This window comes from Callospermophilus lateralis, chromosome 4 (genome assembly GCF_048772815.1).
Source record: "Callospermophilus lateralis isolate mCalLat2 chromosome 4, mCalLat2.hap1, whole genome shotgun sequence".
In the NCBI taxonomy this organism is placed as follows: Eukaryota; Metazoa; Chordata; class Mammalia; order Rodentia; family Sciuridae; genus Callospermophilus; species Callospermophilus lateralis.
The window spans coordinates 148499825-148523760 of record NC_135308.1 but is presented as its reverse complement, the minus strand read 5'-3'; the positions used below and the strand labels follow the sequence as shown (position 1 = coordinate 148523760).

Genomic DNA, 23936 nt, shown 5'->3' with positions numbered 1-23936 from the left:
TGGAGTAGAGTGGGAAGGGAGGAAATAAATGGCAACATTAATGGTGCTACATATCATTATGCTGTACATGAATTATTAATTTGGGAATTATAATTTAGAGTCACATTAAACTTTAATAAAAACGGTAAGTGTGATCTTTTTTAAAAGTATGCATTAGAACAGGCAATAAATGTCTTGTTAAAATACACTCAACTAGCCAGCTATGGTGATGCACACTTGTAATCCCAGCTACTGAGGAGGCTGAGGCAGGAGGATTGCATGTTTGAGGCCAGACTGGGCAACTTAGCAAGATCTTATCCCAAAATAAAAAATGAAAAATGACTGGGAATATAGCTAAGCTGTAAAGTGCCCCTGGGTTCAATCACCAGTACTGCCCCCCTCCACACCCACACTACTCAGTTACAGTGGAATTATGTTATACAAACACTGGAATAGAACTGAGTATAGCATGTGGGTTACTTCATTTTAGATCCCAATAAGGGATTGACTTTTTAAAGAAATTTGAACCATATAAAGGTTCACGTGGACTTTTGGATATTATAGGAAGATACAAAATATGCAATTATGACGTATGTAGTTTCAAAGAAAATGTTTTGGTGTACATATGAATCTTCTGGATTGGATTTAGTGGTAATAAAAGAAGTGGCATCAAATTTTTATCAGCCAAGATCATCTAGTTTGCATTTTTTTTTCTGTTCAGAATCATTCTAGTCTAGACACCTACAAATGGCATCTGATCTGACTCACAGTATATTCAAGGAAATAACTGTTTCAAGTTATGCATCCTCTCTCTTGATGATTACAGACTCAAATCTCAGTTAACTATGAAGGACAACTTTAGCAGGGTTTGAGAGGAAACCTTTTAGCTACAGGAGGTCAATGTTTTGCAATGAATATAGGAAATGTGGCATAATAAGAGGAATTTTATAGTGATCCAGTGACAGCATCTGATCTGAAGAACAGAGGGGAAAGGTTTATCTGTAATGATCAGTAGGTTCTCAGTGTCCCCAAAATAAATCTGTATGTGCAAGAAAACATATCAAAGGAGAAGATCCTAGGAAGCATGCCACACATCTATACCAATTTTAATATCAAGATCTACTAGAAACTACATCTGAGCTTGCCCCAGCTTGAACTCATATGACTCTGAGTCTATTTCATTCATTTGGACACAGGAATACTCTTCTACACTATTTAAATTTCAGTGTGTGAATCTAGTATTCTTAGCTGGACAAAGGGGCTTCTGTGAGCAGCTAGATTTCTAAAACTGTGCTCTGAGGGAAAAAAAAAAAGATGTCTTCAGAATGGAACAGTTTCATAATACCCTCATAAATTTCCATGCAAAAAGACCAGAAACTGAGGCTTCATTCAACTCTTGCTTTCACCTGGGTTGACCCACAGTCTACAGAGATGCCCTCCCCCACTTCATACCACTTTGTCAATTCAAGTAACCCAGGTTTAATCCCCCACTGCCTTAGGGGTTTCTTATAGAATTGCCTAATGCTGAAATGTAGTAGTCATTCTCAGGGTTATATTTTACTTTTTACTTGACTGCAAACAAACAATATAGGATAATGTTTCTTATTTGAAGCTCCACACGTATCTGGTACAGTATGTTTGCCCCTAGTTATCAGTAAGCATTTGATAGACAGCTTTGCATCCTTTTTAAGGGTTAGAGTACCCTCTGGGGCTGTGCACATAGCAAATAACCAGCAAATAATTGCCAGTTTCTCAACCTCTTTAGGGAGGAAGAGTAACAAGAAAGAACATTTTGGTGTTTTCATGGGAAAGGCACATGATTTTGGTTGCTTCCATCTTGGGAGCTCTTAGGCAGAGACAGGCAGACAAATTATTCTGAAGGGCTGTGTTGGGGGTTTAGCTGTCTACTTGGACTTGCCATTCTTTCAATTCTTTTCTCTTCCTTTGGTCCATGCATGTGTAAAAACTGGCTTCATGTATTATATGTTGCTGGGCACTGTGTTAAGGATTTCTCTGGATCTCTTTATTCATTGTTTTCTTGTTGCCACCTGGTGGACAATGGAATACTAAGAATTCAATAAATTGGTCCTGATGTTGAGCCTCAAAGCTCCCCAAACCTTTCTGGAAACTCCTCTGGGGACTTTCTGGAAGTGCCCAATGGTGACATAGTTCAAGTCGGGATCTTCCAGGTTCCAGATGGATCTACTCCCCACTCTCACAAGAAAAAGATAAGCTTTGTTTGACTTTCACTATTACAGGGGGGAAATCCCGTAAATCCTTCAGCCTCCACCAATATTAAACTTGAGCATAGCAATAATTTATGCATTTCTTGAGGGAATTTAAAATAATCACTCACATAATATATATGAAATGTCATTCAAATCAGATTAATGTGAAAGAGTTCTATAAACACGACGGATTATTTTGGTTACCAATTTGTCACAATTGTCCAAGGTCTTGGTAGGAGTTAGGTTAAAGCTCACGGCATCAGTGGAAGCCAAACCGTGCTGGGATGGACGTTCTGTATATGCAGCCCAAATATGAGAGGCAGCATTTAACTCACCTTCAGGTGGGGGAGCTGGGGCCACCACTTCATTTTCTACAAATAAAAAGAGTAATGGGAGCGTTAGACTCACTTCTCAAAAAGAAAAGCTGCTTCCCACGTTCCCAAGATGCTCTCTACTCTGGAATACCGTCTAACCTGTGTATGCTGACCAAGGACCGTCAAGTGGCGTCAAGAGACCCGTGCTTTTGGGTGTGAGGTGTCAGGTAAGAGATGTAAATGGTATTATATAGATTTCCAGGAGGAAATCTTCCGAGAGGAGTGATTAAAAGAGCACAGGTAACACAGGGAGCCAGGTCTCCTGCCACTTGGTTGCCCTTTCAGGAAGCCACAGACAGGGCGTTAGATAGTACTAAACCTATTTTCCACTCTGTAAAAAAGGCCATGGCACCCATTTTATGTGTAAAGGGCTCCTATGAGAATGAAATGAGCCCCAGTGAGTGGGGCGGGCACATCCACAGAGTCTAAGGTGAGATTGGTGCAGAAAGAGACCCCCTTTCCCCAGAGATCAAGGGCACCAAAGTATCTATGACATTGTCGTACCTGTGTGAGAGACACTTTCTGAGAGATGGTAAGTCCAAAGTCCTCTGGCTTTGTAGCTTTTAGTTTTATTACAAAACAAGCCACCGTTCACTGGGAAACAGAATCAACCTTTCATAGTTCTTTCTGGAAGTGCGCATACCTGGAGTAGATTTCTACCTACACTTGTCCAAAAGTTTCGACGCTCTGGTTTTGAGGTTTCACAACCTGGCTTTGGCTGTCCAGTATTGTAGAGCAATCTGGCTACAGAGTATGTGAAAGAAGCTTCTATTAAGGAATATATGATTTCTGGGTAGCTAATGGCATATCCATAGCCAAAGAGCATGAAATTTCCCCTTCCTAACGCCTGCAGAGGCCCAGAAGTAGGAATTAGTGAGTGAAACAGCTGCTTCAACTCTAGGACAGGAAGAGGCAGTTAGTGAAGGTGATTTCCTTTAAAACAATTTTCCACTTGATCATTAAATAAAATGTAAAGACAGAAAAGGTTTTGTACTACAGTCACATTGTGGGATACCTAGGAGCCTGATCTGTTTCAGTGTCTGAGATTTTTCACATTCTTTTTTTCACAAGTGACTCTAAGCAGGCAGAATATTAACCCACAATGGGCAGTTTGGCCAAAGAGTCATCACTGTGTGTAGGCTGAGTACCCTGTTTTAGTCTAGTCTGGCTGATTAAATAAGCATAGAAAAATGAATGGATTGTACTGTAACAAGAACTAAGAACAGAGGATACAAGCTGTCGAGTTGCAACAGTACCTTTTATCATCACTAATATTTTTGTGCCTGGTACAAACTGCAATTTGTTGGTTTGTTTTTAAAAAGACTATTTTTGAACATTCATATGACCACATATAAGTATATTTTTATTTACTAATGAGTGAAAAAGAGTATATAACCAAAGCAGAGGGAAACCACATAACCATACAGGCTGGCCGAAGATAATGCAGCGGGGTGTGATGTAATTCACAGACAGAGTGAAAAATCTCAGACACTGGGTGAAAACACAAGTGTCCCTGAGATGGTATCAACGGATAGGCTCTCGCTTCTCCACCACATCATGGAAAGTATCATGATGCCATTGCCAACCAGAAGACGAAACCCTCGGTCCAAGCATTTTATTTTCAGAGATCTGAGTGCAGAAATGGAAATCTAATATTGACAGCTTGGCTTTGGGCAAGTTGTTGAAGCACATGAATTGATATCAGAATACTGAGAGCCAGAAGCCGGTTTCTTTGACACATTATCTTCTGGACTGAGCCACTGTCGCACAAAGCCCCGGGACCTCATCCTGGCTCTTTCTACAGACAACTTTCTCTACCCCTTGTCTCCTTTCCCTCCAGGGCTGCAGAAGTTATTTATCCTGCCACTGTGTTTCATCCTGTTATTCTACTTGAGAGGGTCTGCTACCTACTGGGTTAGGAACTCTCTCCAGGTTGGCATTGAAGCCGGGGTCGGTGGGCACTTCCTTGCTCTCCCTCTGTAGTGCCCAGTGGCTCCTCTATTCTAGAGCTGTCTTTCCTGTTCACCTTTTCACCTTTCTGTCCCTGAAAAAAACAATGTTCTTCTTCATTTCCCCATCAGACCTTCTGTTTTTTTTTTTTTGTACATACAGTTAAATCAGACTGACCTAGCTTGAATCCTGACTGTATGCTTTATTAGGTATACAATCTCGGATGATTCCATGATCTCTGTTAGCCTCAGTTTCTTTATCAGTGAAATAATGATAAATGACCCCAAGGGTGTAATTCCCATGCAAAATGCATAACACAGCTCCCAGCAGGTAGAAAGAGCACTGTCATTAACAGCACTAGCTATTTTCATGGCTATCCTTTGGCAATCTTTGACTTTGTAGTACCTCTTTCAAGGCTCTCTAAACTAATTATTCCATTGCATTCTGCCTTAATCTCTTGGCATGCTGGACCACACCATAATATACTATTTCTTGACTATAATTTATTTTCCAGAGTCTCAGCCTACTTATATCTCTTTTGATCTTTTGATCCCCAATTCAACAAAAATAAGAGCGTTTCCTTCCTTTTCTAACTCCCTGGTATCTCATTTTGTTTCTGAAAACCCATTAAAATGTATAGCAAATTGATTTTTTTAAAAAAAGAATTAAGGAGGGCTCCTCTGCTGGTTGTGTGTGAAGTTGTGTATAAAGTGTGTGTATCAAGTTGACCATGCTTTCATAGAATCTATGTCACAAAGGCCCGTTTTGTAAGGGCAGCTAGGGTTGCTTAAAATCCAAGTAAGACCAAGGGTGAATTCTAACTAAATAAATTAGAATTATCTTAGACCCAGAAATTGTAAATGCCCTGAATATAAATTCCTCATTTCTATCCATTTCTATTATGTGTATAGGGGTCATTGTCTATGTACTAGGCCAAAAATCAAATCAAAATGAGAATCTAAAGGGTTTAATTCAACTTCCTCCAAATCCACAGAATGTTGGTCATTAACAGTCAACAGATATCCAAACTTGGAAACATATAATTTGGATATTAAGGCTAAGACATTTGTAGAATGGTTGCAGGAAATGGAAACTGGAAAATGTATGTCTGTCTGATAAATAGGCAGACTTCTCCTTTTCAAAAACCACAGATTCCCCATTTCTTCATATCCAGTGAAAGAATAAAAAGTTAACAACTTGTTGGCACCAGCTAGATGCAGGACCTATATTATATTAACTCTTGTAATTCTTCTTCTTCTTTTTTATTCCAAGGATTGAACTCAGGTGCACTCAACCACCGAGCCACATCCCCAGCCCTATTTTGGATGTTATTTAGAGACACAGTCTCACTGAGTTGCTTAGCTCCTTGCTCTTTGTTGGCTTTGAACTCTCGATCCTTCTGCCTCAACCTCCCAAGCTGCTGGGATTACAGGTGTGAACCATCATGCCCAGCTAATTCTTATAATTCTTTAACTCTAGGAAGTTAGGACTATGAATATCCCCGTTTTGCAGATGGAAATTGAGTCCCTGACAGATCCCACAGCACGTGAAGGATGAAGCCAAGCTCTGCCAGGGGTCCGCCTGACTGAGAGCCTGTGCCTTGCACTTCCCTTCTTACTTACTAATTTTAACAGAGGCAGAAGAAACAAATAATTATTTCATTTTCCATAATGAGTTGACAGGTCTTATTCTTAAGGACACATAGCCTCATAGGTTATTTCCCTATCTGTATGAGTGAGGTGTGCCTCAGTTCCCTCAGCTATGAAATGGAAATAACAGTAGAACCTACCTCAAGGGTGGTTGGCAGGAATGAATGAGTTAACAGGGGCATGGAACATGACATATATTGTCATATATGCTTTATCACTTCATGGTTATTATTATGATTATCCTAATTCTTAGTCACATGCACTTGTATAAAAGACACCAATGTCTTTCTGCATGTGTCACTTGTTACAGATATGTCTTATCTCCAAGTCCATGGGCTGTATGGTGTTAGAACATGTGTGGAACTGGGGTAGAGGCTGAGGAAGCAGGTGGGGACTGGACAGAGGTGGTAGGACCCTCCAAACCTTCTTTTAGGATGGAAATAGTTATTGGTTTTGATGAACTTTATATGCATCATAGGTCTACAAGGGCAATCAATCATCAGTCATGATGGTCTAGAAAGGATAAGAGACCTTGGGCATTTGAAATAAAGAATTCAGCTTAACTTGGAGAGATGGAGAACCAGGAGTGGCAAAGGCCAAGCAACTCTTGGCTCAGAAGGAAAATAAACTGTTACTGCTAAGTCTCAAGACCCTAGGGTGTCCCTTTTTACCTTGAAGGAACTGATCATGCACCCTCTCACTCTAACTCATGCTTTTGTCTCAGACAGATTCTGCAATGCTTTGCCACTAAAAACCATTTTGTGTTCCCCAAATTCATTGGCTTCCTCTATACAAATCATTCACTAACAGCAACGTCCATGGTGCCCCACTGGCTAGTGAGTACCTGGGACCGTCCATGGAACTAGAGTTCATTGAGCTCCCATTATGAACTAACTTAGCAAGGGCAAGGGGGTTATAAGAATGGCCAAGAAGAGAGGAGATTCCTGTGTATAAGGAACTTACAGATAAATGAACTGCCTTTGAGTATCAATTTAATCACCTAACCACATCACTGTACTCTCCTATGACATTCAAGACTCACTTCTTTCATAGTTCTTCTAGAGCATCCACAACCCTAGTGTGCATGGGAATCACCTAGAGATCGGATCCAACTGACTCCCAGGGTCAAAGCCAGTTTCAAGATTCTGCATTTTTAACAGGCTATATGTGCTGCTAGTCCACGACCTACAATTTGAGTAACAAGGCTGGGCCTGGGCCCTCCATGTCACCCGTTCCTCTCCCATTTCAAAGGTAGTTGTGAATGCTAACGGGTTTACAGTAGATGGGGAATTTTCTTTTCCCTTTGGTCACAAGCTTCTTGAGGACAAGGCCCGTCTCCTCCTCCTTTTCAAGTTCCACACAGCAGGTGCTCCATAAATATAGTTGACTGGCAGGCTGTTCCTGCCCTGCACAAAAGCCCCTTCTGCATGCTGCCAAGAAATCAAGAACGGTCCGCTGGCACTCCATGGGCAGCTTTCTTCGTCTGTGTTACCCACAGGGAACACTATGTCTTCCATTGGTCTCCCTCCCACTGGCTAAAGGCTCCCAGGCATGCGCCCAAACCCCATCATTAGATTTTGTCTTACTGTCAACACATGTCTTGCATTTCTTAACAAGGGCAGGAGAGCAATTAGGGCTAGAGTTTTGGCTCTCAGGAATAATAAACCCCTTGCCTTTCTAAGGAATCTCACCCTTTTAAAATCTGGGCTGGAAAAGCAGAGAAGCAACTTGAGTCAAGGAACCTGTCCCACCCATTTCTTAGCAAATGACCCTCAGTCAACCATGTCAGCTCTGTTGTCAACCAGGTTAACTGTGTTGTAGTGTCCATGAGGCATCCACTTCCAGTAAGCTCTCTAAATCTTAGACAAGCAAATGGGTATTGACTGAGATTGGGTCCTGATATACCTGGGCTTACTTAGAAGTCAAAGGACAAATTCTGTGGATCCTTCCCACCGTGTGAATAAAACTAGCCTTTTGTCCCCTCTCTGTCCTCCATCCATTGTCTGTTAAAAAACACACCAAGGGATGTACTCACGAGCAGGAATATGTAAGTTGCTGTTGTAAAGCTTATTTGAAAATTAGGATATGTTTTGAAAAAAAAAATCCAACAAAATATCTTAGTGGGCAACACTGGATTCTGACCCAGCAGCTAAAGCCTGCTCCTTCCTTTTTGGGCAAGAGCGGCTGTTGTTTGATCCTTTCTAATTCATAGATATAGACTTTCTCTTCCTCTGCAACACTGAAATGCTTTCAAAGGGCTTGATCTATTTATAGTGGATTTTTCCCTATGATCACCTACTGTAAAAAGCACAGGTATGCCACCAATGGCATGCCTGCAGAGCCTGTGCCCGGGCATTCTAATTGACGGGCACTGGTGGCAGCTATGAAGTAGACAGCCCCATATGTGGCCTTTGTGCTGCTGCTGAAACACTGGGAACCCAGTTCACTCCTTAAATGGCTGGCTCTCTCCAGTGGAGGCCATTTCTATTTTCAACGATCAAGGGTTCCAGGGTCAGTGACTTGAAGGGTAAAAAAATCTTAACTCTTAAAAGGCATCTGTCCACTAAAATGACATACTCTGTTCTCTCCTTCCCATGAGCTCACCATCTCAAATAATACATTATTTTGTAGTACATTATAATACTAATATTACTGTATATTATTACATATATTAAAATAATAAATTATTAAAATAATATAGTGTTACTTCAAAATATTCAGTGTTTTCTTGTGTGCAATTTCATTTAGCTTTTTGATAACATGGAAGTAGAATTATACCATACCATATGAATATATTATGTATCCATAGAAAAGACAGGAAGAACATATATAATAGAAGTTGTTATCAAATGTTATGTTTATAGATTTTTTGTGTGTGTGTAGTTTTCATTCTGTCACTTTTTTGGGGAAAAGTTTTTGAAAAATAAAGACACTAAAGCCATCATTTGGGGAGGTGGAGGAGAAAACTGCATGTAATTGCTAATTATTATTGCTTTTTCTGAAAATGGCATTGTAGGCTTAAATTAAATATGTGTATGTTTTATGTATGATAATCATCAATGATGCTGGCTTTACCTGGCTGATTCTTGTATTTCCACTTTTAGTAACATAGCAGGTTATCTTTCTTTTTCGATTAAATAGGCAATAAACACCTACTAGGCTTTTTCCTTGTTGATGGCAAGTTCTGGCCCTATGTGCATGCTCCAGCCTGGCCCTCATATGCCTGAACAGCAGCACAGTGGAAACTGCCCTAACATAGTAACATATTGTTTGCATGGAGACACACACAGTACTCAGGAAAAGTTTTGGCTACATTAAAAAAGTTTTGACTACAAGCACAAATAGCAGTACATTTTTATTGGGCATATTGATTATGTATCAGAAATTCAGGATTTGGACATAAATTAAGATTTAATTTAATATTTTAACAGTTATATGCTTATTTTGCCTTTTGCTCATTATAGACTAATAATAGTCCAGATATTTTATACATTGAATTTAAAGGATTTACATATTTTTGGAGGTAATCTAGTAGTTACCAAAGTATTATCTAAGATCTCCAAGAGTCCCTAAGACCCACAAGGTCAAAGCTACTTTCATAATAAGGCTGAGGCATTGTTTGCTCTCCTCATTCACATTATTTCACAAATACAGAGTGAAATTCTCTAGAGGATACATAATACGTGATGACATCAATGGCTGACAGCTGATAACTCTTAAAAGGCAGTAAAAATTGGCCTTTCTTTCCATGGATGTGTGCTTAATATTTTTGTGTTTCAAATGCTCATCAATTTTAATTTCTAATAAAATAATAAATGTGCCAGTTTTTTTAATAATTATTAACAATGAAAATAATTCTGGGACCAAAAATTTTGAAAACTTCTGGTTTATAATTTATTGCAAATCTTCTTTAGAAAACGGTTGTGTATGGGCAAGTGTGTGTTTAAAAAATTCCTGATGTATATTTGAGAAAAATATGCAGTTTTGACTGATAAAATGAATGAAGCAGTCAAAATAAAAATCACAAATGGATTTGGGGGGCAGTAACTTATTTTTCTCTGTGCACAACAGAGAAAAAGATATCGTCTTATCAGTTTCCCCTGTTTGTTTTCGGCTATCTGGCAACGTTATTTATCCAGATAACAGCCGTTGACCTCTGAGAGGAAACTGGATCTGTCAAACTCCATGCACCAAGGGTCCCTGTGCTTTCCACATGGGAGAACCCTACTGCTGTGTCTTAGTAAACCCAGAGTCTGCAACTAGGGGGAGGCAGATCAGGTGCCTAAGAAGCCACAGTTAAGATGCACACTCTCAGGTGCTGGTCTTGTATTTCATACCTGGAAAGTGAGTGCTCTCTTAAATGCTGCTTTTCAGGGGCCCAGCTAGTCTTCAGGTAAACCCTACTGAACCAGGTTGGTTATCTATAGCGCAGTCCATGACAACAATGCAGGCAAGATTGGGGCAACTTTAGCTACTGACCGATGAGAATAATAAGTCAGCAATGTCCCGGAAAGAGATGAAACAGAAATGCATAATAAATAATTAGACACAAACTCAAAATACAAATCAATACAAGCCCATTTGACACAAAAGCAAGTCATTTTGGGGCTCTCAAGATGCCATGCACTACAATAGCAGATATCTATAATTTAACACGAAATGAAGCTACATCCATTGTACTTTATTTTTAAAAGCAAAGAGTGATACATTACATTTTAGGAATGTTTCTATCCAAATTAGTTGAAATAATAATGTTCTCAGGTATCAGAACTAAATGAACTCTTAGCTCTGCGGAGAATCCAGCTATTCAAAATGATTCCCTTAAGTCCATATTCATTTACGGAGGCCAAGTGATGTCAAAGTCTGTACCCTTAGGGTCTGAATGGATGAAATCTTAATTATGCGCTGAGTATGTAAACTTTCAGTGACTCATGCTTCCGTCTGGTGGAATTTCCCTAAATCCACAGGACTTTTTCCCTCTCTTAGTCAACGTGTTCTTTTGTCTTTTTAATTATGCATGTTTCAACTCAATATGCCATTCCACACAGGAAGAGGATTAAAATATGGTCATTATTACATAGCATCAAATATAAGGTTTTTTGCTACTATCTGATGACTTTATCTCTTCATTTCATGTTTTAAAAAAGAATCGAACGGGGGCTGGAGTGGTACAGATCAAGGGATCGTTGCAGAGCGAGAAAAGGAGGAAGCTCTACTCAAATTGAAATCTAAAACATTTTGCACAGGTTAAAAAAATTATTGCAAAAGTGATTTGAATTGTTAATAATTTTCCCCTTTAGTCTCTTGTTATGCCTTTCGGGGGGGTGGGGGACACATCACTGACTTACGTATATGGCTATAGGTAATAGGATAAGTCTTTAAAGGCCTTGCTTCAAGCCATTACTGGGCCTCACATCGGGTGACTGTTTTTAAATAAAGGAAAGAGAGGCCTGATGCCAGGTGGGGTCATAAAAAAAATTCCATAGCTGTAAATACAGTGGTGCTCAATCATCCATATGTGGTCATGAAGAGCTCTTTATGTGGTTATCTCAGAAAAATTCTGGTCTAGGTAGACCCCACGTGAAAGGCACCCCTCGTGAGTAGAGAAACCTTAATGTCCCTCAAACCCAAGCCTTGTAACCCTTGGTAGTAGATATAGTTACAGGTTCTACTGGGTCTCCTTCATCTAAGTGGAAAAGACTGTACCTCCACAATGGAACAATAAAGAAACAACTAATTATCCCCTTATAATTGACAACTGGGGTCACTCCCCACCCCCCACCCCAGGCTGGACATAACACATTTCCGTGGGAACACAAGAGAAGCCCTGGAGTATAGGCCCTCTATTTGATGTATTTTATACGACCTAAACTTCCATGGGTAAAAGCTAAGATGTTTCACTATAAGTAAAACAAGGACATATTTCCGGTGGGTAGCCATGATAATTACAATAACAACAGCACTTTGGGGGAATGTATTATAATCACTAGTGCCAGGTGAGATGGGACGCAGTAGTCATTATGTACCTTAGTGAAATTGCATTCAAAGATTGTATTAAATGTGGGACGTTTAATACTTTACACCACACAAGATTCCTGAGTTTACTGTTTGAGGAGGAAGATACTTGAGGTCTTATTGTATGTAAGCCTGTTCTCAGCACTTTATCTGATTAATTTTAGTTTTTACAAAGATCTAGTGAGTCAAGTACTGTCTTAATCACGTTATAGATGAGGCAACTGAGGCATACAAAGTGCCAGTAACTCTCAGTTCATGCTGTGCTGAAATTTGAACTGTCTAGAAAGTTTTATGAATACTTTCTAGTAATTTGTCTATGTTGCCATGTTTAATAATATTATTAATAAGCAGAGAAAAAGCTGAAATGCCTACTATATGGAGAACAATCTTAAAAAGACATATAACTCTGAACATGAGAAATTAAAATGTAGAGTTATACAAATAGGTGAACTTTTAGTTATAAGTAGAAATTCTGTTCTTAATTTTATACGAGGCATAGGCTATTATCCAATAAAAGTGAAGAATTCCTGAGGAATTTCTTTTTTTAAAGTTTAGGTGCTTTTTGGAGAAAGATTTGGATGAGTTTGGAAGAGAAAAAAAATGTTTAACCTAAAGAGATAAATGCAAGTCAAAAAAAAATGAATAAGATGAATTTATAAGATCTAGCACCTGACATATTAAACATAATTTTAGATATTGCATTTATGTGCCAAATTGGCCTATAAAAGGATTCCTAAGGGAGTATAAAAGGGCAAAAGTCTTATCAAAGTGGATTTAGACTTGAAAGACATAATGAAAGCCAGATTACAGTTAGCTTTTTGTGATCTCATTTTAGAGAGAAAAATAAGCATGAGATCGAATGATCCTGGTCTTTCCTTTGCCAAATCAACTAATCTACACCCCAATCTGATGGTACCTAAATTTTACTCTGGAAACACACACAAAAGCCCATAAATTCTTGGCCTCATGAATGGGAACATTCTGAAATCTGGCTTGGATGTTTATCTTTGTGGTTGAACAAACATACTCTCTGTAAATTAAGGCTGACCCTATTCACTTCAGACAGACTCGGATGGGACAAGACAATATTGTTACTTTGGAATTCAGGCGTTGTCTTTGTAAGAAGCTATGGGGACACAGGACCTGTTTTCTCTGGTTGTGAAATAATTTGTAGGCATGTAGGAAATTAATGACAAAGTCTTTGTTCTTTTTCACAGTTTCATCTCTCGCAATCACTGTGCTATTAATTTTTAGGAAATGGCTCTTGAATAAACAAGAGCTTCTTCATGGTTAACATCACTCAGAAAAGGATAATTCAGTAACTACCTTTCTATGTATTTAGGAAGTTTATCCAGCATGCAATACTCTGAACCATCCAAGCAATCCAGGAAAGATTTGTTCCCTTAAGAACTGACATGTAAATAAAAACAAAGAAGACATAGCCATGTCCCCTTAGGCACACACATGAAATTAAATTTTTTTTTCCTTTTTTTTTTAATTGCTAGAACTTTAATTCTGTTTTTCATGATTTAACCCACCCAAGCATGCCTAGAGATGAGGTCTAGAACTACTGCGGAAGTCATTGGCTGTTGGTAGTTCTTCATGTCACTTGATACAGGTTTCACAGACAAATTAGGGAGGAGTGCAGATAAAAATAGTAATTATTCATAATAATCAAAATTCGTCTCTAGGTATCTACATAAAGGCCCCAAAATACATTTTAAATAGAATAATCATAAGTATTTTAGGCAAAAAAAAACAAAGATAATTTCTATGGCTGAAACAAAACAAAATAAACAATAAAAACCCAAAGGACCCCAGCAATTCCACAGAGCCCGCGTCACAAATCCCTAAAATTTGAAAGATTACATTTGTTTCTTAAAATAATGCATAATTTAAGTGAACATAATTTCATGTTCACTTAAATCTTTAAAGAGACCATTTGTTAATTTATTTTTGTGCCCAAGCATTTTTAAAAAGAGGCTTCAGCCTGGGTGATTCATTCCACTGTGAATGTTGGAGAATTAGACTTTGAAATTGCTAAGAATAAGGAAACACTATGGATCGTGTGTGCCAAAATGAAAATGTTTCCAGGCCATGTCTAATGGCCAAACTGAAGTGAGCCATTGAGATAATAAAGGATCACAAGTGCTTCATCTTTTCCCTTTCTCTTGGGTCCCTCAGATCAGCTGGTGAGCTTGACCTCTGCCTTCCATCATTTCCCCAACTCCCTTACCCTTGACTTCACTGCTGTTTGAAAGGCCTGGGAACGAGAGGTAGACTTTAGACCTACTGAATGAGAATCAAGCATACAAACTTGTTTTTCCAAAGTTTTTTCAAAGCGATATATTTAGGACGATACAGAGGAAAGCATTGGCCAGTCCTTTATTTATCTTCCTAACAGGTGCAGTATGAACAGTCATAAAAGCAGGCTACTGAAAAGAATGATTCTGCCAAGTATTAAGCCACTTTAGGGTGCATTTGCCGAAGAGTGTTCCTTCTTTATAACAGAGAGCTGAAGTCCACACCATGAATCTTCCGGACAGCAAGGCAGTTTTTCTTTGTCTGTGTGTGTGTGTGTGGGGGGGTGCAGTTTAAGGAAATAATATTGTGGTATTCATTCACATAACTTCTTTATTCCTCATCCACATCTTCAACTTGGCCTTAGTGAACCATTCAAAGTTAGGAGGAAAATAGATGCCCTTAAGAAAATTCCTCCACCCTGTTCTTTCTTTTTATTTCCTATATATGATTAACTACTGCTGCTCAATTTGAGGTAAAGGTAATATTCTTTATATGTCATGACTTTTCAAAGACAAATTTATTTTGGTGCTGGAAATAACCCCAAATAGTCTCATGCAGGTGAAAACTGAAGGTCAAAGAGTAAGTAAATATGAGAGGGAGGCTTCCTACCACCGGGGCTCCTTTCCTGACTATGACTAAGCCCTGGGCGATGCTTGCAAATAGGTGAGAGGTGATGGTGCTGCTGTACCTTCAGATGGGTGTTGGACTCAGCAGAAATTTAAAATGTGTTGAAATCTCTAGGGAGCAATGAAAAAAGATATAGAAATAGAAAAACTTATCTGGAATGAAAACACACACACACACACACACACACACACACACACTGTTGTCCATTACCAAGTTCCCACCTATTCAAGATCAATAGGGTAGATACTAGGTGCTGATGCAAAAAAAGATGGGAATCATAATACCAAGACCTTGATTCCTACACTTGCAGAATGACCCCTTAACATGACAATCATTAATTAACCTGTGTTTTGCTCTATGTCTGAGTTTTTAAGAATGGATCTTACATGGAAGATGAGAAAACCAGTGAATCTCCCAAGGTGTTCTGAACAAAACACTAGTGCTAGGGAGGAACTGTGGCATTCTTCAAAAAGTACATGAAATATAAGGGGACTGGATATATCACATCACAAAAAAAGAAATTCATGTGAAGGTCTCACTTCTGTGTTTTAGAAGAGAATTTTCTGGGTTTTGCAGAATCTTAACAGTTAAAAACTATCTCAGGAGGATAAGAAACCAGGCTCATGGTTGTAATCATTTCATACTGCAGAGATGAAATTTTAGGAAGTCATATTTATGGATTGAAAAACTATTTATAGTCTTTTTAAACTAGTAGAGATTCTACCTCCAGAAGAAAGGCAATTGCAGTTTTCTATGTTGATAAAATTTCTTTTTGACTGGGAAGAGACATTTCCAAATAGAGTGATTTTTTTTTTTTTTTTAACACAGGAGGACCTAGGGGAAATTAACTGTGAGGGACTTTAGATACCATCTCTTATGCAGCTCTGAAATCTCAACAGCTAGCATACAATAAGTGCACATTTGATAGTTGACACACAAATGAATGCATCAGCAAGTCAATCTGTGAGAGTCACACAAATCTGAAGCTTCCTTCTGTATCTCCTCTCAGCATTTTATTAGAATAAATAAATCCAATTTGTCCCATTGTCCCACATATGGAACACCTGTAAAATCCTAAATATAAAATGAATATGTAATATAAGTATATAATAATATAATAATATATAATTATAAAGAAATACATAGTAATTTAATTATAATAATATATGTTGATTATTAATATAATATATGTAATTATAATAATATATGGTAATTATTAATATAATATAATAATATGTAAGCTCTAGATTATGATTTCCGACCTATTTTAATAAACCTGTGTTGGTTTCATTGAAATATTCAAACAATTGAAAACTTGGGACTTACTTGGTTAATTTTACTAGACCTCTGGTTCTTCATGAATCCAAAGTGTATGACAGGTCTTTTATGTGTAACTGATAGTTCAAATAACAGAATTCTCCAAAGAAGACACACACAATGGGAGTAGGACAAGGGGAGGTATTCTACTCCTTAAAAATAATACTCTCTGGAGTGGGGGTGTTCTAAGTGGCAGAGCACATGCCTAACATGGATAGGGCCCTAGAGTCAATCCTGAGCCCACAGAGGAAAAACAATGCTTTCTTTTGCCAAAAAGGGTCACTAAGGCATCTAGAATATTTTTAAGGACCTAAATAAGGACTGTTGACTAATTACCTCTATCAGACTTCCTCCTCAAGGTACAAAGGTACACATCTCCCAAGAGCCAATATGAGACAGTCAGAATGAGGCCACTGTAGGCTGGGGGATGGCTGAGCAAGACAGGAAAACTCAGTGTCTTAGGGAGAACTGCCAGTTCCTGCCCGTCCATAGGAGGGCCAAACCAGCCCTTATGTCCTATCAAGACTCCAGTAAGCAGCCATGTCCTTCCTGGGCACTCCTTCCCCAGCTGGGGAAGAGGTGAGAAGACCTGTATGCACTGGAGCAACCTGCAGAGAGTCTGAAACGACTGTGAAGAATTGGTTCCACGGCATGTTTAATTTGGGGGGCTGTCTTCTAGAGTAACCAGATAAAAATGAAATTTCCACTAGGAGAAGGTACTATTCATGACCAGAACAGCTTGGCAACTGCCACATTCCTTAGTCTTCTGATATCAATGATAGAAAAAGACAATGATTTCAATAAGAAAAACCCCTTAAATTATAGTTCCTTTAAAAATCAGTTCTGCTGACAAGAGAACACTAACAATAAAAATCTCTGTACTTCCTCAATGAATTTTAAATATATCAGTAATCCCCCCACTTTTTTTTCCTCCTACTTCCCACCATCCAAATTTAAACTAACTAAAGAATCTAAGGGTATAAAATTACTGGTCTGGGTGGAGGGACTCCTACACAGCATATCAACAGTGTTTTTATAGTGAAAGAAGGTCAAGGAGACTGTAGTATCTGTGCTAATTTATATATACACATATGTATATATATATATATGTCTAAAGTTAAAAAAATATTTTTCTCTTTGCAGCTCTAAACTTTCATTTTCTGTAGAGGGAAAATGAATCAGATTGAGTTGTCGAACAAAACTTCATCTCCTCTAGCAGTCACAACAATTGAATTAGCTTTATAGGCTTTGCAGCCTGACTGACACCTTACTTATTAGTTTTTTGCTTTCTTGTCATTTTTCAGTTGGACTTTCAAAGCACAAATGCAAACTCATCCACTATATTCAGGATGATTAAAACAATATTCTGTCCTCAGTGAGGAAACAGAATGCACTTCATCCAAGTAAACCTTAAAGAGGCAAGTCAAGTGACAGATCAACTAAAAAGGACACTTAATACACATGTAAATCATTTGCATTACAAATATGACACTTTAGCAGGGGTTGGACTCCCTGACTGATAGTCAGGATTAAGTTCCCATATTAATGCATGCATTTGGTGCGGTTATTTCTGGTGGAAGACTTCATCCATCAATGCCCTCCGCCACTAAGTAAGGCCAACCTGTAAACTGATCACCACGGCCTGTCAGCACTGGTTACTTAATTACATAAAGAAAATATATTCAAAAGACTTTTGATAATATGGTTAGTATTTCAGCTTTGGGTTCAAACATGTAGCATCTTTCCCAAGGTTCTCCAAAATAATGGTTAAACGCATTTTTTTAAGAATTAAAAATGAAAAAGCTAAATATTGTTTTTATGTTCCTGCTAATTTGAGTGTGTGTGCTTGCGCTTTTATTTGCAAAAGTGAAAAAGAGAGATTCAGGAAGTATAATGAAGACTGGTTTTAATGAATAATATCTTAAAAGACATAATTAAGAGTTAAAGCCAATATATTTGAGTGGTGGATGTGTTTTTCATTAATTTTCATAATCACTAATTCCAATTTATATTATTAATTAGTAGTTTTAAAATATTGATATTTTTATTGAAAAGAAAAACTTTTTGAAGGAAATGCTTTTTTTCTGATGAAGATATTTTTATATTTTCACTTTAATCATTTTAAAAGGCTACCTTTGAAATTTTATGTAATGAAACTCAGAAAGAACAAAATCTGTAACATTCAAAGACTTTTTCTTTTCATTCAGGAATTTGACAATGAAGCTCCAAAACAAAAACAAACTGATAAAAGCAAAAAATACCTTCATCTGTATATTTTGAAGGTCTCTCCATGAAAAAAATGTAACAAGTCTGGAAATAATGTTAAAAATTCTTTTTTGAAGTCTTGGTCAAATTTATTAACTATTTGAAAAAGTGTTACAGACCCCCACCCCAACATAATGCAAATACATGATGAAAAATTTGAGATCAAAGCTAAGAAAACATGCTTAAAAATATAATGTGCTCACCATGAGCATTTAACATCCTCAAATTACACTTTAAAGATCCCCTGCACAAACAGCAACAACAAAAAGATATTTTTGCAAGTGAGTGATATAAATTTCATTTGACCATTGTAGTCAATATTCCTTTATAAACTATCATTATTAGATATTTTTCAATTCATTACACTCTTGCTATATTTTCCTCTAGTCTTTTGCCTCGACAAAAATCTTATCCTTGCATCACAGTGATTCTATTATTTTACAGTCTATGTAAGAAATTGGATATTTGTTTGAAAATAGATACCTAAATAAACACACTTCATACAAAATATAGCAAAAAGATTCACGGATGACTCTTACCCTCTTTCTTAGTGGGTTCCGGCATGGCCACAAATAAAATATTATTCTCCAAAAAGCTTTTTCCCTTCCAGTACTAGTTGACAGAAACCCCAAGAGCAGTCGAGAGATGGTTCAGGTCAATGTGACAAGCAGTTGGGGAGAAATCCAGTGCTTTTATACTGCCTCTGGACATCAATCACGTTGGCACCTCCCTTCTTCAGCACAAGGATGCTGGGACCTGACAGCTACGGGGACCTTTCTTACATCTGTTGTCTGCACTCTGCTCTCTTGCCTACTGGAAGGAATCTCCTGTCCATCTCATGTGGCTGATGAGAACACCTCTAGCTTTCTAAATTCAGCTGCAGCCTCGTGTTCTTTCTTGCTCTTCTCTCGCCATCTGACAGATGTGTGTGCCTATTCAGGAGTGCAGAAAGCTTGCTGGTCGGTAAAAAAATAGATTAACATCATGATATGCTAATCCAAGTATTTGCTTAATTTTCACTAAGATCAGAAAGAAACCCCTATTCAGACAATTTAATGCTCTCATTAGCTTGTCATTTTCATTAATTCTTAATTATTGGGTTTTAAATTTTTCTTTTTTTTTCTTTTCCTTTATATTAATTTTTTATTGCTGCCTTCTAATTTAATTCATAATAATGTGATTCAGGGCAACATATTTGTATATGAACATAAAGACAATTTGGTTTCGTTCCCCAATACCTTCCCTTTTAAATTTTTGTATTTTATTGATGTTTCAAAATTAATTTGCCAAGCCAAATTTCTAAGTTGAATTGCTTTATTTTCTTTACCAACAATAGCAAAGATTTCAATCAAGGAACACATAACATTTACCCTCTTTTCTAAGAAACATTCTTTTTTAAAAATTATAGGGCATATAAAAGCAATGATACACATTATAACATGAATGATCCTTATGCTCAGTGAAAGAAGCCAGACACAAAAATTAGACTGCAAAGTTACACACCATCCCCTCTTCAATTCCATTTACATGAACTATCTAGGATAGGCAAATCCAGAGAGTCAAAAACCAGCTTAGTGGTTGCTATGGACTGGGGGAAGTAGAATTAGGTGTGACTGCTTGTGGGTACAGGATTTCTTTTTGTCATGATGAAAATGTTCTGGAATTAGATGGTGGTGATGGGTGTACAAGTTTGTGTATATATTAAAAACCACTGAATTGTACACTAAAAATATATGGAACATTGGCAAAGAAATTCAGACAGACAGGTAGTTATTGTTTTGATCACGGATGGCAAATGGACATGCATATCTCACTTGAGATTTTTGTAGAATGTATCAGATTCGGTCAAATTCTTCAGAAACTCTCATGGAACTGATTAAAAAAAATACATGAACTACCAGGGGATTAAACTGAAAAAGACTATTTACTTTCTTTGTTCACATGCATGACACCTTAGAGACAAGGACTAAAACTGGTTTATATGAAAAGTACCCATGCGCCTTTATTGGCATGCATGTTCAATGTAATTTTCAAGAGGCTGATTGATTTGTCCTGAACCAGCCACACTGTCTCGTTTAATTTCCCTGGTGGCTGAGAGCACAGCTGGTCAGACTTAGCTCTACCAAACCCTGTGCCAAGCTAACTTTTCATATAAGGATGGAAACTCGACTTAGAACTCAATAGCATCATGCTTTAACTATGTGGGGAGAGGGGGAAGCCGGCCAGTTGAGACAGTCCATGAACATCATCTACGAAACACATAGATATTCCTGAGCACTAGATATTCTTGAGCACTTTGTTTGCTTTTAAGATATATTTCTTTGATCTTAGCCGCTAAAAAGATCATACCAACCGGAAAACAGCATATTCTGCAATACAAAGTTAGAAAGGAAAAAAAAAATAGAAGAGAGTCATAGAGCTTTCTTGAGCCCTTTAGGAGTCAATTAGCAGATGAAATAAATTAGAGAACCTAGAATCAGAAGTCCGACCCTTGGGTTTTATTTCTGGACTTATCATTAACTAGCTGAGTTACTCTAAGAGAGTCAGACAGACTTTCCGGGTCTTAGTTTCCTCTTGTGTAAAATGGGGGCATTAAAAAGTCACCTCGAGACCCCTTCTGGCCTTAGCATTGTGATACTATATGGGAATTCCTAAAAAACAATCACTTTTCCAGCATTCTCAGCTCACTGAGCACCACATATGAAATGGACAGAGGGGCAGAGTATCACATTTCAGAAGAATGTTTATAGTGAGGGGTAGATTTCACACATACCACAAAAGAGGTGCCATGCCATCTTTGGCTTCTGCAGAAACCCCATGGGTTTTTAATACACTGATCATTTTACTGACGTGAATGAACATATGCCAGGAAATATTGACACCCATGGAGAAAGTATTTTATGACCTGGGAATACTTGGTTATAAAAGATTTGAATATTTAAAAAAAACACTATTAGAGGGGTTGGAAAAATGGACAGATTTTAGTATAAGCAGTTGTATAGTATATCAGATGATTAAAGCAAAATTAGAATAACAAGTAAATTAGGATAACAAGTAGATATGAGTATTTACACTTTCAGTAAGGGGGAAATGGCCAACAGGGCTCTTTTTTCCTTTGGTTAAATTCTTCATTGGAGTTTTCCTTTTATATTACTGATGATGAGGTTTGGCTGATTATAGCAAACACAAAAAAACAGTTGAATCATGTTAGAAATCTTTCTCGAATAGAACAAATCTAAAGTTCAGAGTCACCAGGAACCCAGGATCCTTCTTCTTGTTCTGTCATCTTCTAGGTGACTGTGTAGTCTAAAATGGCTTTTAACTGGGTACATTGGTATGGCACACAGGTAGGCCCAGCTACTCAGGAGGCTGAGACAGGAGAGTCACTTGAGGCCAGGAGTTTGAGTCTAGCCTGGGTGATATAGTAAGATTCCACATAAAAAAAAATTAATAAAATAAATAGAATGGCTTTGAGGGCATCAGCCATTATATTCCTATTCCAGGCAGCAGAAAAGAAAAAGAAAAAAGAACACATTTCTCCATTTTAAGGAGCCTACTTGTTTCCTCCCTCCCTCCCTCTCTTTCTTCTTTCTTCGCTTTCTTTTTATGCATTGGGGATGGAACCCAGGGACCTACCCCCGACCTACATCCCCAACCCTTTTAAATTTTTATTTAGAGACAGGGTCTTGCTAAACTACCAAGACTGGCCTTGAACTTGTGGTCCTCCTTTCTCAGTCTCCCAAATTACTGGGATCACAGGCATGTGCCACTGCACTCAGTTTAAAGAGTCTTCTTTGAACCATACATTTATTACACCTCATGGACGAGACTTAATAACGTGGCTATATCTGGCTACAAAAGAAGCTGGGAAATGTAATATTTCGTTGTCAGTAGTAATGAGCTCAGCTAAAAGCTGAGGTTCTGTTACTATGGAGAATGGTGTTGAGTAGGTGACTCTCAATCTCTGCCACAACTTTCAGAATAAAAGCAACAATGTTCTCTGCATCAACCCAAAGACAGTGAAGGAGAAATAATAGCCAATAATCTCTCCCTCTCCCCAAGGTTATCCTCATTCCAAGGTATGACATGTGATCTAACTTTCCTTATATTCATAAAAATACACACAAACTTAACATTTATATGTAGGAAGTACTTGATCTGCTTTTTAAGAAAGGGATCATTCTATTTACATTACTCTTCAACTTCTTGTTTGCATTTAACCTGTCGTAGACATCCCACCATATATTTATAATATTCATATATATATGTATATATATTTATATGTGTGTGTGTATGTGATAATAGCTAAATAATTGTTCATGGTATGGATTTCCATCGTGTGTCTTACAGTCTTTTGGGGTTTTTTTTGGCAGGAGAGGGGTACCAGGGATTGAAGTAGGGGCATTCCATTACTGAGCCACATCCCTAACCCTATTTTGTATTTTATTTAGAGACAGGGTTGCTTAGTGAGTTGCTTAGTGCCTCACTTTTGCTGAGGCTGGCATAGATCTTTTACCATCCTCCTGCCTCAGCCTCCATGCAGGCATGTGCCACCATGCCCGGCCTGTCATATGGTTTTGATTGTCACCTTTTGATGGACATTCAGGTTGTTTTCAGTGTTCACCTCCAAGTTTAATACTGCAGTCAATGTCATGGTAAAATAACAGGAATGGCATTGACAAGGTAAAAATAACAGGAATCATACAGGAAGGAAAAAATAAACAACTTTAAACTCCCTCATTCACATGATATAGAAATGAATTCTAGAACAACTAAAGTTTTAAATTTTAAAAATAAATCAACAGAAAATACTTGAAGAAAATTTATGACAGTATTTGAACCATGGTGGAGAGACTTTTTTTTTAAAGAAAAATAGAAAATATAGAAGCCATGGAGGAAAAGATGACAGATTTGAATAAACAAGAATTTAAAGATTCTTTTGTAACAAAGGACATCATGAAATAAAAATGTTCAAAAAATAAAAAGGAGAGAAAGTAATTTGAAGCACATAGAGTTAACATCACCTAAAAAAAAAAAAAAAATCTCCTTAGGACGGGGTTACATTCTGAAAAACCCATTTTAAGTTGAAAATGCCTTCAAGTGAAAATGGATTTAATGCACCTCACCCACAGAGCATCAGAGCCTAGCCACACAGCACAAGGGAGAGTGTCTACTATTTCTATATGGAGGTCCTGTGACTGACTGGGAGTTGTGGCTCCTGCCACTGC

General features: G+C 37.8%; 1 protein-coding gene across 6 annotated transcripts in view; it reads right to left on the bottom strand.

The window, feature by feature from the left end:
- The window catches only part of Mybpc1 (myosin binding protein C1), an 81411-nt gene extending 62028 nt beyond the window's left edge, over positions 1 to 19383 (bottom strand). For all 6 annotated transcript variants that reach the window (XM_076855011.2, XM_076855009.2, XM_076855012.2 and 3 more), the window contains exons 1-2: positions 19248 to 19383; positions 2543 to 2578 (exon numbers count right to left, since the gene is read on the bottom strand). In XM_076855011.2, the coding sequence (XP_076711126.1) occupies positions 2543 to 2578; positions 19248 to 19272 (61 nt within the window). In that variant the 5' untranslated portion in view covers positions 19273 to 19383. The remainder of the gene's footprint in view (positions 1 to 2542; positions 2579 to 19247) is intronic.
- Between the last annotated feature and the right edge of the window lie 4553 nt (positions 19384 to 23936).